This window comes from Podarcis filfolensis, assembly GCF_964270895.1.
Source record: "Podarcis filfolensis genome assembly, chromosome: 5".
In the NCBI taxonomy this organism is placed as follows: Eukaryota; Metazoa; Chordata; class Lepidosauria; order Squamata; family Lacertidae; genus Podarcis; species Podarcis filfolensis.
In genome coordinates this window covers 36115728-36132359 of record NC_139608.1, presented here as the reverse complement: position 1 = coordinate 36132359, position 16632 = coordinate 36115728, and the positions used below count along the sequence as shown (strand labels likewise).

Below are 16632 nucleotides of genomic sequence, written 5' to 3'. Positions count from 1 at the left end.
AGCAAAGCGCAGGTACGCTTAGGATCAGGGTCCGAAGCCCGTGTGTGCCGTGGACGCCTCCTTTATAACGCAGCCCTGGTTCTCCCCGGGCTGCACGAAGATGGACAGCGAAGTGCAGAGAGACGGGCGGATCCTCGATTTGATCGACGACGCGTGGAGGGAAGATAAGTTGCCCTACGAAGATGTGGCAATACCGCTGGTGAGTTGAGTGGGCGCTCAAGAGCCTGGCCCTGAATTGGTTTCCCTGGGTCGGACCTCTAACCACATGGGCAGGGGCAGTATCTGCCTTATGGTGCTAGTCTGGTTCGGGAAAGGGGCAGATCTCTGTGCCCCTTTCTCCTCATCAGGTGGGTGACGCCCAAATGCACACAATCCTACTTTAAATAATAATAATAATAATAATAATAATTAATAAATGAATTAACCTTTTGCAACCAGGGGCAAAACTGCACGGTATGAGGCAAGCACGGTTCCCAAGTCAATATTTGACTCATATTGCTAATGTGGGTAACTTCCCACTTCAAGCATATTTAAATGTACTTTGTAGCTGGGTTTGCACGCTTCGTGGAGGAGCCTGGCTTCCTTCACATCTTTTGTAGCAATAATGAAACAGGTCAGAATTGCCTCATTAAAAGTACTTGGTTGTTTATTTATTTTAAAGTCCCATAGTGGGCTTCAGCATTAAAATGCAATGTATTAAAAACAGTTAAAAACTGTACTTTCCAGAGCCACATTTTGTGCCATCTGTATCTATGCACATTTGTTGGATTAGGATACCACACAGTACAAGAAACTGGCTCTAGTGAGCATGTTTAGCTGAAGTGGAAAATCATACTACAGTGTATATATATTTCACCTATCTAGTAAATTTCAACTCTTGATGCTCTCAAATGTCTGTTGTAAAGAGTTGAATCGTCACTTGCCAACACAAAAGCATGAGGGACCAAGACAGGGAAGGGAGTTTCATGATGTGCTGGGAGCCATCACGTAGAAAACTATCTCAGGACACTGCACAAGTATATCTATTGAGTATACTTATTGAGTTCTAAGCAGTTAAGGTATTTTAATGTCAATAGCTATATTTTTAGTCTGGTAGCAGATAGTCAGCCAATGCAGTTGCTGCAGAATTGATGTAATGCGAGATCTCTTCATCACACCCCTCACCACTCTTGCAGCTGTATTCTGGACTTGATGCAGCTTCCAGACCACCTTCAAGATTAGCCTTACACAGAGCATGATACAATAGTTAAACCAGGAGTTTAACAATCCATGAATAACTTGGCCAGCCTCTTTTGGAGCATTAAGAATCAAAGCTGGCATATCAACTGGAGCCAGAAATAGCTACTGAAGCCATTTGGGATTCTTTCAACAGATATAATTCCAAATGTACCCACAAGCTACATACCTGCTCCTTCAGGGAGAGTACAGTCCTTTGCAGATCACTTTATTGATCCTGATACAGTCGATAACTCCCTGTGGACAATGGTTCAGTGCTTGCACAGCTTCACTTGATTCAGATGGTAAGGTGAGATAGGGTTGGTTGTCATCAGCTTTCTGGTGACACCATTCCCCAAATCCCTGAGTGGCCTCTGCAAGTAGCTTCATATAGATGCTAAACAGTATAAAGGATAGTATGGAACAAAAGCCATAGAAGTCCCCCAATGCCACTCTCTGGTAGTGGACGTGCAAGTAGGGGAAGACTCACCATAACGGTGCCTCAAATAACCTGTCCCACAAAACTACTCTGGGAGGATGTCATGGTTTATGGTAGCGAAAGCTTCTGAGAGATCAAGGAGAGTCAACAGGAATGGGGATACACACACATCAGGCAGAAAACACACACATAAAATGTTCTCCCAAAATATAGACATAGCTGGAATTGCATTTTTTTCTGACATACTTCATAAACAGATATGTGAGATACATTTTTATTTCAGTCACATTTATTGGTCCCTAATCCATCAGTGTCAAATATTTCTAGATGCTATTGCTTTTTAAAACATTTTAAATAATTTATTATGTTTCTGTTCTCAGAATGAGCTTCCTGAACCAGAACAAGACAACGGTGGCACAACAGAATCTGTAAAAGAACAAGAAATGAAATGGACTGACTTGGCTTTGCAGTACCTTCATGAAAATATTCCTCCAACAGGAAACTAGTGTGCCTGTGATACTTCTTGCAGTAATTAAAGTGTTTCCAGCACTTCATCCACATCTACCTGTTTTAATTTGGAAAGAAAACATTTGTAAAACTTCCAATCCTGAGTCACTGATTATTAGGTCTTTGTAGATGTATCAGAGCCTTAGAAGCTGCACACAATAAGTGTGTGTAAATTAATAATTCCTTAAAACATGTCAGGGTTGTTGTTTTTACATCATGTTTCATTGTTGGGGGTCTGTGATATGAGCCAAGGAACAGTTCCCAGTGGGCAGTAAACATTAACCAAACTGTGTATGGATAATGTTAGTCTCTGTTTGATACTTGGTTGCAAGCTGATGGTATGACCTCACCAGACCAGTCACACTATATTATATTGGATGTTTAGATCAAGCAGAAGAGACAAACAATCTGAACTTTCTTTTACGGTCTTTATGAGTCTGAGTCTGTCCTAAACACTGCTTCTGAGTAACAGGCATTAAAAGAATTTTACACAAACATTTCTGAAGAGGGTAAAAGAAGGTTTGCAGTTTGTATATTTTTATTACAGATCTCCTTCCCAATGTCATAGAAATCCTCTTAACATTTATTCCATGTATTTATATTAAAGAAATGTGTTAGTAACTGTGTGGTTATTCTTTGAATGAACTTGGTGAAATATGCAGTGGGTCTCTCATGAGTTCTGCCGCAGCTGGTCAGAGGGTAAAACTGTCTTGTAAATTTCACTCTTAGCTTTTAAAGGAAAGATGTGTAGATTTCACTTCAGCAGAGTCAGTATGAGTCAGTTGCAACAAGAACAAGGCAGAGGGAGAGGGATGGATAAAACAACTACAGAGAGAAACTGCTACAGAAAGTCCAGTTAAGACTATAAAACTACAGATTTGTTTTAGCTTTCTTCTTTCCTTTGAGTGGCACACATACCATGAGTTCTTTTAATTGCCATGATTAAGACCTAATTTTTCAGGTAATATGGACCAATGTGGTTTTTGCCATAATCCCCCATGGCAGGATTCAAACTTCATATTTTTGTTCCTTCTGGTCTGTATGTAAGGGTATGTGGGGAGGTAAAGATAAGGTAGTTTGAGGCCATAGTCCTAGGAATCCTGATCTGGTAAGCAGCATGTTGTCTCTAATACATACTCATGGTCTCAACTCCTCCAATCTGCAGCCAAATATTTACTGTAATAGGCTAGCTTTCAGGGATAATTCAACAAGCAAGTTTTCCTGAAGACAGACAGAAACTTCTATTGAAAGCAAATGAGTGAAACAGTATCGCAGCAACAAATTTGCATCTATTTTACCAATTGCTACATACATATTTTAAGTGGCATGAAAATTTGAGACAGTAAATAAAAAACACAATATGTACTAATCTTAGAAGCTGGATTTATGGCTGCGGTACTTCAAGCTGAACAGGAAAAGAACTGGTGAATCCAAGGGCAGGTCCATGCCCTCTGCAGCTAAAGTTATTAATTGTTAAGCAACTTTGGGTTTAGGTGGCAGCGACAGATTTAGGGAAGTGTGACACACTGGATGTGGAGCCTCAGGGGCACCGCAACTATGATATAGAATGGAAGGTCGGGTGCCGAATTTTGCCATCGTACAGGGCATTGCTGAAATTTGAGGCTCCAAGGTATGCCACTGCAGGTGGACCTATTATCTGGTTCAGATCACAGGTTCCAAATATATATATTTTTCAGGTTGACAAAGCAGACTCCAAAAATGAGTCCATTTTTAAGTGCTGATCAACCAGAGCAGTATTTTAAAATTCAGTAGGGAGGTGCTATACACCTGTAAAATGCAATGCTGCTTATGGTGTTTAAGTGCTAAACTCTTCCTTCTGCTATCCAGCAGAGGTCGCGAAAGAGCCTTTGGTCAGCTTATTTGATCACATTGCACGAACGCTTTATGTGCTTGAAGTGGTAGTTTTCTCTTACAGTGAATTACTATTCATTCTGAACTGGGTTTCATGAAGAATTGGGGCTTCCTAGATCAATACTCTTTAAGTTCATCTTCCATAATGCTCTTTTAAAAGACAGATTGGGGGTGCTACATAATCAACATGCATAATAATAACATTCTGATGGTTGCTGCTTTGAGAGTAAGAGGTTTTGCAACTAAAAAAGCAAGGAGAATTGGCACGGATTTTGTACTGCATCTCACCCCAAATGTTTCCTCAGAACCTCCAGGTACATGTTTATAAGGTAAATATTCATCTGGACCCCCTTTGGCGAGAACACACAAGGGGTGGGGAGTTGCAAGGGGGAAATGGGAGGATCAAGAAATCTTTCTCCTTATTAGTGAAAGTCCACTTGTTTATTAGAAGCTGTCATCAGAGTTTTATGGTGCATCTTTGTACGTGATGTGTAGTTCTGCACTTGGATAACTAGTTTCTACCTACCCTATGGAGACATTAGTAGTTATGTGATGAGCTCCTGTAGAGTCGGGTGATGTGAAAAGATCCAGCAGCACACAATGTGCTCCAGCAATACTGAGCTTTTCTAATCAGCCACAAAAATGTGTTTCACTGAAAAGTGTGGAATATGTGGACCCTGGTTTCACAGAGAGCAATGTGCAAAGCCCTGGCCCATAAGACCACAATCCATAAAACTGCAATCTAATTCAGTACCATCTGCAAAACGTTTATATTTTCTTCCCAACAACAGCCTCTCAGCTTAGTTTACAGGCTGTTTTTTCTAGGGCTGAAGAACTTTAAAAATAGTTTGCAATGTTGCCACTGGGGAGGAGCTGTTAAGGAAAATAGTTGAAAGTCCTGCTGGGCACATACAAGCTTTCCACATGCCTAAAGGAGCTCACGGGATTTGTGGCTTCTGGGTTTCCAAGTATGCAGCATACTTTGCCCTTTACATAATACTGGAAATTTTTAATGTGCATTGGTTGGATTAAAGTTGGACTAAATGTGTCAATGCAGGAGGTGGAGCAAGGAAGCAGGTTTCTCTTGAAGCCTTTTCTGTTAAGGACAACAGTTTGAAGCCTTTAAGAAAAATAGGCCAGATGTAGGTTTTCCACAGACTTCACCGAAATGAGTTGAGGGGATTTGGGAGGGAGGGTCTTCCTTGAGAGATCAGACCAATGGGACGTGAATGTCACTGAGGTGTATTCTCAATTGTAAAAAATTATCTGGCATTTCCCATTGGTCTCTGAAAACTTAGGTTTTAGCTATCAACTTTCACTGAATTCCTGACATTTACTGTGAAACTATATTTCTTCAGTGATGACAACCCAGCAATCCAAACCACCATCTACCTAACACCTATATGTTGCAAGAATTGCAAAATAAAATTCAGCTGCACTAATTAATCAGGTGTTTAATTACAATTAAGAACATTGCTAACGGCAAACAAGCTCTTTCTACACCAGAGAATGAAAATGTTGGGAGCTTGTTGGAATGCAAGACATTGCTTGTAAATTGGCATCTATTAAACTAAAGGACCAATTAGTTATGTCATGCAATTAACATTCTGGATATACAACATTGTTCATATACAAGGATTGCAATCTCAGTGACTTGACACTGAAATTAAAAACCACTGCATTATAAAACTTACCAACTTTTTGGCATGTTGCACCTCAGAATTGCACACTACAGTAATGTTATTAAGGATTTATTTTTCTTATGCAAGAAGTCATACTTTAAAGAATAAAGGTAGAAATATAACAAATTATGAACTGGGAAGCAAGAGCCCATTTATGGCTAAAGCCATCTGATTATATAAACATGAGAATTTTGTGCATAACTAGCAAAGGTCTCTATATAATATGGGGCCTGGTGCAATAAATTAATAAATGAAGGTCTGCTTCTGACATAATATATTTCTCAACTCACCTTTTGATACCATGCTATCCTGGTTTAATGAGACTAGCTTTGGTTCCCCTCAAACCTTCTCAATGTATTTGTATATAATGACTGGAGAGAATATTCCTGCTTTCTCTCTCCATCTTCTTTTTCAAGTACAGTAGGGTCAGGCAATAACTTACAGCTGCAACTGGGCTTGGGGCCAAGGTTGAGAAGGGAAGTATTTCTTTGTGAATTCTCTCCATCTTCTTGTTGATCATCTCCCAACAGCTGAGACAGAACCATTTTACATGTTAATAGATACACAAAATGTTTTACAAGCAGTAAACAAAAGAATGTGTAAAATGTGTGAGGGGCAGATGTCGCATGTGTGAGTCATACCTGTACATGTACCAAAGAGCAGGAGTTGCCTGGTACATGCACTTTTGATGACATACACAGTTGCTGCCATTTTGTTTGTGCAGTAGCCCTAAGATAGATTCTGTCCTTCATTTTCTGGCTCTGGGTCCATAGATTATGACATACCATGAGTGAGAGGGAGAGAAAGAGAAGTTGAAAGGAAGCGACTCCAGCTCACTGAGGCTATCAAACTTTGGTGTATCAACAGAGAGCTCCTTTAACCTGTTTATAAAACTTGTTATAGTGATATTCTTCAACAAAGGCATGCAAAAATGGTGCGCTGGAGAACAGAACTTCACACAGGGCACTCCTGGTGGGAGTTGGTAGCCTATTTTTACCAGTTTCTCATTCCCTATGTGGCCTGTTTCTTCTCCATATGTCTATACTCTCTTGCAAATGTGCAGAGGTCTGGGTATCTTTCTGGAATAGTGTAGGAGATGTTGCAGGAAGCAGTTGGAGGGAATTGGCAAAAAGAATCTTCCTCCAACAGGAACCTCCTGTGAATTGCATCCCCTTCTGCAAACAGAAGGGCAACTCTGGTTGTGTCTTGGTGTTAACAGCCTCAGAAACGTAATAATACTAGACACTTATGTGATTGTGCACATGAGGCCTTAATAAGAATGTAAATACTTTTGGAGTCGCGATGGCCTTTTTCACACAAACTGCTAAATGTGTCTATATAAAAACACTGGATGCATTCAGACATAACGCCAAACAATGATTTGGCACTATATTAACTGTGTTTCCATGTTCTTTTTCACTTTGCTCTTACAGTAGTTTGTCAAAAATCTGGAGAAGGGGAAGGATAAATCTTCAAGGTGGCAACGACTAGAGGTCATATTGTGACCCTAATTTCTTTGTTCAGGTCAAAGGGGAACATTTATTTATACTATTTATATACCCTTCATCAAAATTGATTCCAGGGCAATTGTGAATTCCAGTTGGGCTAATATTCCTCTTGTTCACCTCCTGCAAATACAATGGTTGAAAAAAGTTTAGTCGTTTAGTATAATTTCCACAAAAATCGATGGCACTTGGGCATTTTAATTCCTGCCCATTATACAGACAGGGAAAACTCCCATTTCAAGCAACAAAGAGGGAAAGGTTCAGCCTCTTTTTTTCCTCCCTTTCCTCATTTGCCGCTGATTTCTATCAACCCCATGCATGCGTGTGCACATGCTCACTCTCTCTCACACACACACCAAACATTGCTAAATGCTTAGATATGGTTTTCATTTTGGGAAATAATTTAAGGAGCAAGCTGTTGTCGGCAAATGAGACAGTACTGGAATTTTAATGTGGACCATCTGGAGTATTTGCTAATGTTGAAATATTAGCGCGATGTGGTAATTTTGGAGCGTATGCCAGGGAATGGAGGAGTGAGATGTTGGTACTTGTTGCCCTAAAACATAATAACAATCAACATACTCTCTCACTCCCAGCACACAAACTGAAAAAGATGACACAGTGTGTATGCATGCTAGAAGGGAAGGCGAGGATATGTGTTTATTCTCTTCCCTCTTTCCTGTGCTTTCTTTGGAAAGCGGGGGGGGGGGGGTTCTTTTCCAAGGAGACCTTGAGGTATGGGGTTTTGCTAGGCTCTCCGCCAGCTTGCATGGAATCTGGGTCACCATGGAAACTGGCCACGAGGAGAGCAACAAACAGAGGCAAAGGAATTTCAGCATTGCCAGCCAGGCCTCACTGGAACTAGAAAAGTTCTCTTTTTAAAATGAAGGCAAATAAAAGCAACAGACACATAGGGGGCAGGCACACTATTAAGAAAATCAGTTAATGCTGCGGACCCTAAAGCCACAGAAAAAGGATGGATGGTTCTCACTCTTGCTGTTCCACAAACCCCCAGCTCAGATACTGCTGTACCCTGTGAGGATTTTTCTTCTTCTTGTGATCTCAGAACCAGCCTAAAGGGTGGATTAAAGTGAGAATCCTGTTTAGAATCAAAATCTTGCCTCTCCTCATGCTCCAAGGAAATCTTTTATCTCATTTTAACTTGAAAATGTGCTTTAAAGACAAGCAAGCCTGTGGTATAAGCTGAGACAAAAGGAAAATAGTTCATAGAAAATTAGGACTTACACTGATGGTATGAGGTGTTTACATCAAAGGGTTATATAACCACCCATGATTGCTTAGCAAAGGTAGAGAGCGGTCTTTGCTCTCTATCTTTCCTAACCTGCTGGGCGGATAGCAACATTATTATAGTTTAGTCATGAAGTGGTATTGGACTTGAATTGTCTCTGGAGGTGGAATTGGGAATTTCACTTTACTATTCTGTGCTTGTTTAGAAGAGACAATAAAGTTTTTGTCTAGCTTCCTGTAAGACATCTGCAGCCCCCATCTCAACATTTGTTTCCTTCTGCATACAAGATGTATGATGTCTGTACCAACCAACTTTTTGTCCCTCATCTCCATGTCACTTAGGCACTTCTACACAACTTGGGCTAACATCACAACTATATTTCCATTTGTGCCATCGCTCATACAAAAACTGCAGTGGTAAAAGTGTGTTACAGTGGTACCTCAGGTTACACACTTCGCTAACCCAGAAACAGTGCTTCAGGTTAAGAACTTTGCTTCAGGATGAGAACAGAAATTGTGCTCTGGTGGCACGGCAGCAGCAGGAGGCCCCATTAGCTAAAGTGGTGCTTCAGGTTAAGAACAGTTTCAGGTTAAGAACGGACCTCCAGAACAAATTAAGTACTTAACCCGAGATACCACTGTAGACACATACTCAAGCCACCAGGAATCCCAGAGAAAAGGGAAATACTACACATGAATCCATGAGAGGTTGGAGACTTGTAAAAGAAGAAGATGCTGAAGAGCCATCATTGCCCACAGGCCACATCCCCTCCGCCGCCACATTCCACCTCAGTTCAAACTAGTTTTGCATGTTTTGGTAGAACTTTATGCATGATCAGCAGCGGGAGGCCAAATCTAACTGTTACAATAGATGTGTTCATGACTTTCAGAGACACCTATTGCCTAAAACAGTCTTAGGTGGTGAGTCACTCTGTCTATTCCCCTCCCTTGTTAAGACTGTATAACCTGTTTCCCTCCTGATGTTGGTGCATTCCAGCTCCCACCAGACCCAGACAGCATGGCCAATGGTCAGGAACGATGGGAGTTATATTCCAGGAACATCTGGAGAGCCACATATTAGCCACCCCTACTATACCTACTTATCTGGGAGTTGCCATTGAACTCCATTGACTAGACATATAAAAGCTAGTATATTCTACATAGCCACTTATCTGCTTGGGCACACAGATAGTCTTCTAAAAGAGAACAACATTATCCACTTCCCCAGTTACCTACTATTTCAGGAACGTATATATCACTTAGGGGAGTAAATGTGTTTTTGTTAGGGAATAATAATAATAATATCAGCAATAATAATATAATTTACTTTCTTTTCATCCATTTTCTCTATTATAATTTAATTCCACTTTTCCTCAAGAGAGCTCTGGACAGTGTACAAGTTGTGTCCCCTCATTTTATTCTCACAACAATCCCGAGGGATAGGTTAGTCTAATAGTGAGTTTCCCCAATCCCAGCTGAACACTCAGGTGGTTCTCAATTGCAAGCAGGGTACATTTCTCCAAGAAAAGAACTACTCTAGGAGCATTCTGCTTATATCACAAATGCTGCCCATGTTGTCTCACATCGAATGTAACTGATCTGTAGAAAAGACTCTATGGCCTGAAAATAGAGACAATGCACGTACTTTTGTAACCCAAGAAAATCTTTAATAAAAACATTTTTTTTTAAATGCTTCTGATAGATTTGATGGCATCAATCATTTGGCGGACATGGAAATATAGTTGGGTGGAGAGCAAGCTTCAGCTGCTAAATGTTTATATTTTAGGTAATAATAATAATAATAATAATAATAATAATAATTTTTTATTTATACCCCGCCCTCCCCAGCCAAGGCCGGGCTCAGAGCGGCTTACAAGCAATAATAAAACAAGATTAATGATTACAACTTAAAAACAAAAATAAAATACAACATTAAAATAATGGAACATTAAAATATTAAAATGTAGCCTCATCGCAGGAGGAGAAAGAAAAGAAAAAAGAAAGAGAGCAAGGGAGGGAATCAAATTGGCTCCAAGCCAAAGGCCAGGCGGAACAACTCTGTCTTGCAGGCCCTGCGGAAAGAAATCAGATCCTGCAGGGCCCTGGTCTCATGAGGCAGAGCGTTCCACCAGGCCGGAGCCAGAGTTGAAAAGGCCCTGGCTCTGGTTGAGGCCAATCTAACTTCCTTAGGGCCTGTGACCACTAGGGTGTTGTTATTTATGGACCTTGAGGCTCTCCGTGGGGCATACCAGGAGAGGCGGTCCCATAGGTACGAGGGTCCTAGGCCGTGAAGGGCTTTAAAGGTCAAAAGCAGCACCTTAAATCTGACCCTGTACTCCACCGGGAGCCAGTGCAGCTTGAAAAGCACTGGGTGAATATGCTCCCATGGCAGGGACCCCGTGAGGAGCCTCGCTGCAGCATTCTGTACCCGCTGGAGTTTCTGGGACAGCTTCAAGGGCAGCCCCGCATAGAGCGTATTACAGTAGTCAAGCCTGGAGATGACCGTCGCATGGATCACTGTGGCCAGGTCGGGGCGGGAAAGGTAAGGGACCAACTGCTTGATGCGGCGAAGGTGGAAAAATGTCGCCTTGGCTGTTGCTGTAACTTGCGCCTCCATGGAAAAGGGAGGCATCAAGGATTACACCCAAACTCTTAACGGAAGGCAATGGCACTAATTGGGCCCCCGCAAGAGAAGGGAGTTGGTCCCTCATCCCCATGCCATCCCGACCTAGCCATAGGACCTCTGTCTTTGAAGGATTTAGTTTCAATCGGCTCCCACGAAACCATCCAGCCACAGCTTCCAAGCATCTGGTCAGTGTGTTCGGGGCCGAGTCGGTGTGGCCATCCATCAGCAGATAGAGCTGAGTGTCATCAGCATATTGGTGACAGCCCAGCCCAAAGCTCCGGATAATCTGGGCAAGGGGGCGCATAAAGATGTTAAAAAGCATCGGGGAGAGAATTGCGCCCTGCGGCACTCCACACACCAAGGAGTGGCGCGACAACATTTCCCTCCCTAGTGCCACCCTCTGTCCCCGACCAGAGATAAAAGAGCACAGCCAGTTACGGGCTATGCCCTGTATCCCCACGTCTGTGAGGCGGTGGTCCAGAAGATCATGATCGACCATGTCAAAGGCTGCTGACAAATCTAAAAGGATCAGCAGTCCTGACCCGCCTCGATCCAGTTGTCTACGGAGATCATCTGTTAGGGCAACCAGAGCCGTCTCCATCCCAAAACCAGGACGGAAACCGGACTGAAATGGATCTAATGCCAATGTTTCCTCCAGAAACCTACCAAGCTGTTCAGCAACCGCTCTCTCAGTTACCTTACCCAGGTATGGAAGATTTGAAACTGGGCGGTAATTGGATAGGTCTAAGGGATCTAATGAAGTTTTCTTTCAGAGTGGACACAACACTGCTTCCTTCAGTTCCCCTGGGAATGTCCCCGTGTCAAGGGACAAATTGATAATTTCAACCAGGGGGGTCCGCGCAACATCTGGACACTCCCTAATCAGCCAAGACGGGCACGGATCAAGGAGGCAGGTGGTGGGTCTACCAACTTGGAGGAATCTATCCACATCAGTAGGGAGTATCCGATCGAAATGGTCCAACACTGGACCTGAAGTCAGTCGAGGGGCCTCCAGTTCAGTCACTGTATCTAAATTGGCAGGGACGTCACGGCGGAGCAACAGGACTTTCTCCGCAAAAAAGCTCGCGAATGCCTCACAGCTGTGGGTCGAATTTGTGCTTAAATTAGGTAGCTGTTAAAGGCACAGGAGTTGTGCAAGAAAAATAGCTGACGATCCTAATGACTAATAAGAAGGTATTAAATGCAAATGATAACCCATATTGTTGGTCTACATTTGCACAGGTCTTGTGAAGAATTATTTGTGCTAGTGCCTCACCCCAGCCAGGATTTCACTCCAGAGGGTGACAGCGAATGCAGCAAGTCGCAAGTGCTCAGCCATCTGTGCAAAGTTGGAATGACCTCCTAATGCAAAAAACATTTATGTTTTCACTGACATCAATAAGCTTTACAAGAGCCTTAGACTTACACAACAGTGACCACCCATTGAGTCATTAAGGAACTGAGGCAATACAAATTCCCATCAAATTAGCCAGAAAAATGCAGAGACTTAATATGACACTATCAGCGGTTCCTTGGACATCAAAGAGATCAGGTCATTTCCATCCCCCCTCAGGTAACTTTTCACATGCGGCTCATGAATAAGACAGTTAAATTCTTGATTCTTTCCCTCACCCCATAGTGCTTCCATATGCTGGAAATATTTTACTCTGGGCTGTTTGGAGAATGATAATCCCACAGATCCTTTGGTATGTTTGGAATGTTTGCATTTCCTACTGTGTGTAAAAAGCCTGTAAAAACAAGAGCTTCCTAATCACCTAGTAAAAAAAAAATATTAATGGGCCAAGCCCCCCTTCATAATCAGTAGTAAGGGACTAAGGGAAGAAGTGACAAAACTGTCATTCACATGTCAAGTCCATTAATATTCAAAGTTGGTTTGCATATATATATTACTTTAACAGTAAACGGAGTGTGTGGGAAAGGGTACTAAATTGTCCCCTTCTCCTTTTCTTTCTTTCTGGCTCCAGTACCACAGCTAAGTCAGGAAAGAAGAAAAGTGTCTAGAGTAGCAGATTGGAGGGAAATAATGCACAAAACAGGATGCAGCACCTAAACTCTCATGTGATTCTTTTCATTTTAAGGCAAGACCTACCCATCAGCCATTTTATACAAGAACAGGACAGACACATTAAAAGGAACCCATGCCTATCATCGTCATATCTAGCCAGGCTCTAAAACTAACATCAGAATCAGGGAATATGGCACCCTGAGTGAGGACAAAATTGCCACCCCACCCCCCAATCTCATTTTCACAATAATCTCATTTTCACAATAATTGCTTTTGGTATACAGTGGTACCTCGGGTTACATACACTTCAGGTTACATACACTTCAGATTACAGACTCCACTAACCCAGAAATAGTACCTCGAGTTAAGAACTTTGCTTCAAGATGAGAACAGAAATCGTGCTCCAGCGGCGCGTGGCAGCAGGAGGCCCCATTAGCTAAAGTGGTGCTTCAGGTTAAGAACAGTTTCAGGTTAAGAACGGACCTCCGGAACAAATTAAGTACTTAACCCGAGGTACCACTGTAGTTGCTTTTCTATGTATCTTCTGTGGTTGTTATTTTGCGCCTGCACCACCCTAAATATGTTGTTGTTGGAATGGAACCAACCTGAGGATTATACAGTACCTACAACATCTTGAGGAGTGGACCAGAATAGAAAAGGGAAAACATGGGAACAGTCTGAGACAATGCCAATAGCCCAGCAACCAAGACTAAGCAAGCAATACTTTCTACTCATGCCAGGAAGAGTGATTGGGAAAGCTTCATCTGCTTAATTTCTGTTTGCTAGGCTGGAACTTGCTACTTCAGAAAACCACTATCCTAATTTTATCATAGCTGATTTGCTTATGTTTGTCAGTGTGGCTCCAAATTCATCTGTGTTGTTTCTTGAATCCTTAGATTATGACCTACACTTCTCTAATCAAAGAATCATAGAATTGCAGAGTTGGAAGCGACCTTGAGGGTCATCTAGTCCAACGCCCTGTGGTGCAGAAATCTCAACTAAAGCATCCATGACAGATTGTCATCCAACCTCTGCTTTTGAAACGATCAATGCCATTGAAACCGTCCCCAAATTATATTTGGGATTTTCACCATTCCCTGTAACTTTTCTCCACTTGCAAATCCCCTGATGTGATGTAGGGTGCAGTTGTATACTTGAGATCCTCTATCTACAGGGCTTACAGGGTTTGGCAGAAGCTCTGCTATGCCAGCCCTAAAGTTTAGAGTAACTTGTTTTTCTGGGGGAAATGGATTTTGCTAAGCTAAGCAGCTGCCCCCTTCAGAACTTGCCTGCCAGCCTTAAGTTGCTTCTGGCTCTTCTGATCTTCAGGTTCTGTTTTCAGAAAGTGACCATTTTCCCTGGGGCAACTGTGCTAACAGCTGGTTCTTCCTGGGCCCTGAAAAACTGACTGCATGGAGCCTGGTATTTCATGGAGCCTGACAAGTTCAATCATTTTTTCCCCCAGCCTTGGCTCAAAGACCATCCCTGCACAGCACTGAAACCGAAGATGAGCCAGGGGTGAGTGTTCAGCTAGAGAGACTTTGGGGAACCACATGGAAGTATGGACTGGGTACCATTTATTTCACCCTTTTCCTCCTGAAAAACATCATACCCAATCCTCGCCTGCTGCTTTAGAGATTATTGGGGCAGATGGCCATGGACTTAAACAAATGGGTCTGCTGCCATCCCACATAGCTGGAGACTAAGTGGAAATAGGGGGTGTATTCCCCACCCCCCACAGGATTTGTTGGCTGTTTGAGGGCACTCCTGAAAGAAGCAGTGAGGTGTAAGTGATTGATCATTGTGAAATAAAGGTAGGGATGTTGGGAGCAGGAAGCAGAAAAGGGAATATCAGAGGGAGGCTCTTTAACTAGCTGGAAGGCTACAATTTGAGAGGGTGTTAAGAGATCAAAGGAAGAACAGAGTGAGAAAGGGGAAATGAGATAGGAACTGAAATGTGGAGGGGCGGAACTGGTCTGTACAGTGTTGCTGTAGAGCAGTCTTTCAAAAAAAATTCTTGAGCTTGGGGCCCCTGTTCTGAACTTCTTCTGCCTTCTGGGACCCTCAAGCCCATCTCCAGCCATCTGCTTCATAGCAGAGCATGCACAGATCCTTGCACGTGGCCATGCATGTGCGACCTGCTGTTGTGTGCAGTGAGATTTTTGCTTAGGGTAGTCATCAAACACTTGTGTTAGAAGGAGTAGCAGAACAAGGTGTCGCTTACTACTCCTGAAAATACCAACAGGGAAAATATAATTAGAATATAACAGTAGTTCTTCCCAAATCCAGCTGGGATGTTGAGGTAGGTGGGAGAGTTGCTGGCCTTCCGCATAGAATCATAGAAGGGATTTTGAGGGTCATCTGGTCCAACTCTCTGCAATGCATCCATGACAGATGGCCATCCAACCTCTCTGCTTAAAACCCACCAAAGAAGGATATGAATCAATGACCATCCTCTCCAGGGGGTGTAAAACTGATCTTGGTTGTAAGGGCAGGAAGGCTTCACCTGGTTCAGGATCCTTTGTTCCCTACTTCCAGGTGCTTTTAGGGGCATTCTGCACCACAGTTTGAAAACCATTGCTGTAGGAAGAGAGCCAGTATGTCTCCCTTGAAAATTATGAGCCTTGCTCATGATCCTTCTTTCCTAAGGTAAAGGGAACCCTGATCATTAGGTCCAGTCGTGACCGACTCTGGGGTTGTGGCGCTCATCTCACTTTACTGGCCAAGGGAGCCAGCGTACAGCTTCCGGGTCATGTGGCCAGCATGACTAAGCCGCTTCTGGTGAACCAGAGCAGCGCACAGAAACGCCGTTTACCTTCCCGCCGGAGCGGTACCTATTTATCTGCTTTGACATGCTTTCGAACTGCTAGGTTGGCAGGAGCAGGGACTGAGCAACGGGAGCTCACCCTGTCACGGGGATTCGAACCACTGACCTTCTGATCAGCAAGTCATAGGCTCTGTGGTTTAACCCACAGCACCACCTGCGTCCCTCCATCTTTCCTATTGCCCATCTATTGTTCTTTCTGATAGGCAATGTGAAAAAAGCTGAGAAGATGCAAAACTGCCCATGATAAAAAGGGATGGGCACAGGAAAATCTCACGGCCGAAATGACACCCCTGATCTAACCAGGTGATCCAAGTTTTTGAGGTGGTAGCTTCTCCCTCATCCAAGCACAGTCTCAATGCAACATCCCCATGGGCTGAACTAGGAAAGATTGCCTGCTTCAGATACGTCTCTCTCCTTCCATTTCTGCCTCATCAGTGATGGTTTTGCTCTTCAGAACTGGGTAGCACAGCTATGCTGTCTGTGGATCTAGAATCTGGGAGGTAGGAACGTGAAGGTTTGAATTATTTCTAATAGACATAATTGTGAATCTGGATCAGGAGCCCAGGTCCCCCAAGATTGAAAGCAGCAGTGGTTCACATACATGCCATATCCTTGCTACCTTCCACTTTTGATTTGACCTAAGAAAGTACAACGAGCAATTTTTGTTCTATTGCGTTTCTTAGTA

At 42.9% G+C, this 16632-nt stretch overlaps 1 protein-coding gene across 1 annotated transcript; it reads left to right on the top strand.

Moving 5' to 3' along the window:
* Positions 1–64: 64 nt before the first annotated feature.
* ANAPC13 (anaphase promoting complex subunit 13) lies at positions 65–2782 on the top strand. The gene is made up of 2 exons (XM_083616326.1): positions 65–199; positions 2035–2782. The coding sequence occupies exons 1-2, from the start codon at positions 101–103 to the stop codon at positions 2158–2160; spliced, it is 225 nt and encodes a 74-aa protein (XP_083472452.1). The 5' UTR covers positions 65–100; the 3' UTR covers positions 2161–2782.
* Positions 2783–16632: the final 13850 nt, after the last annotated feature.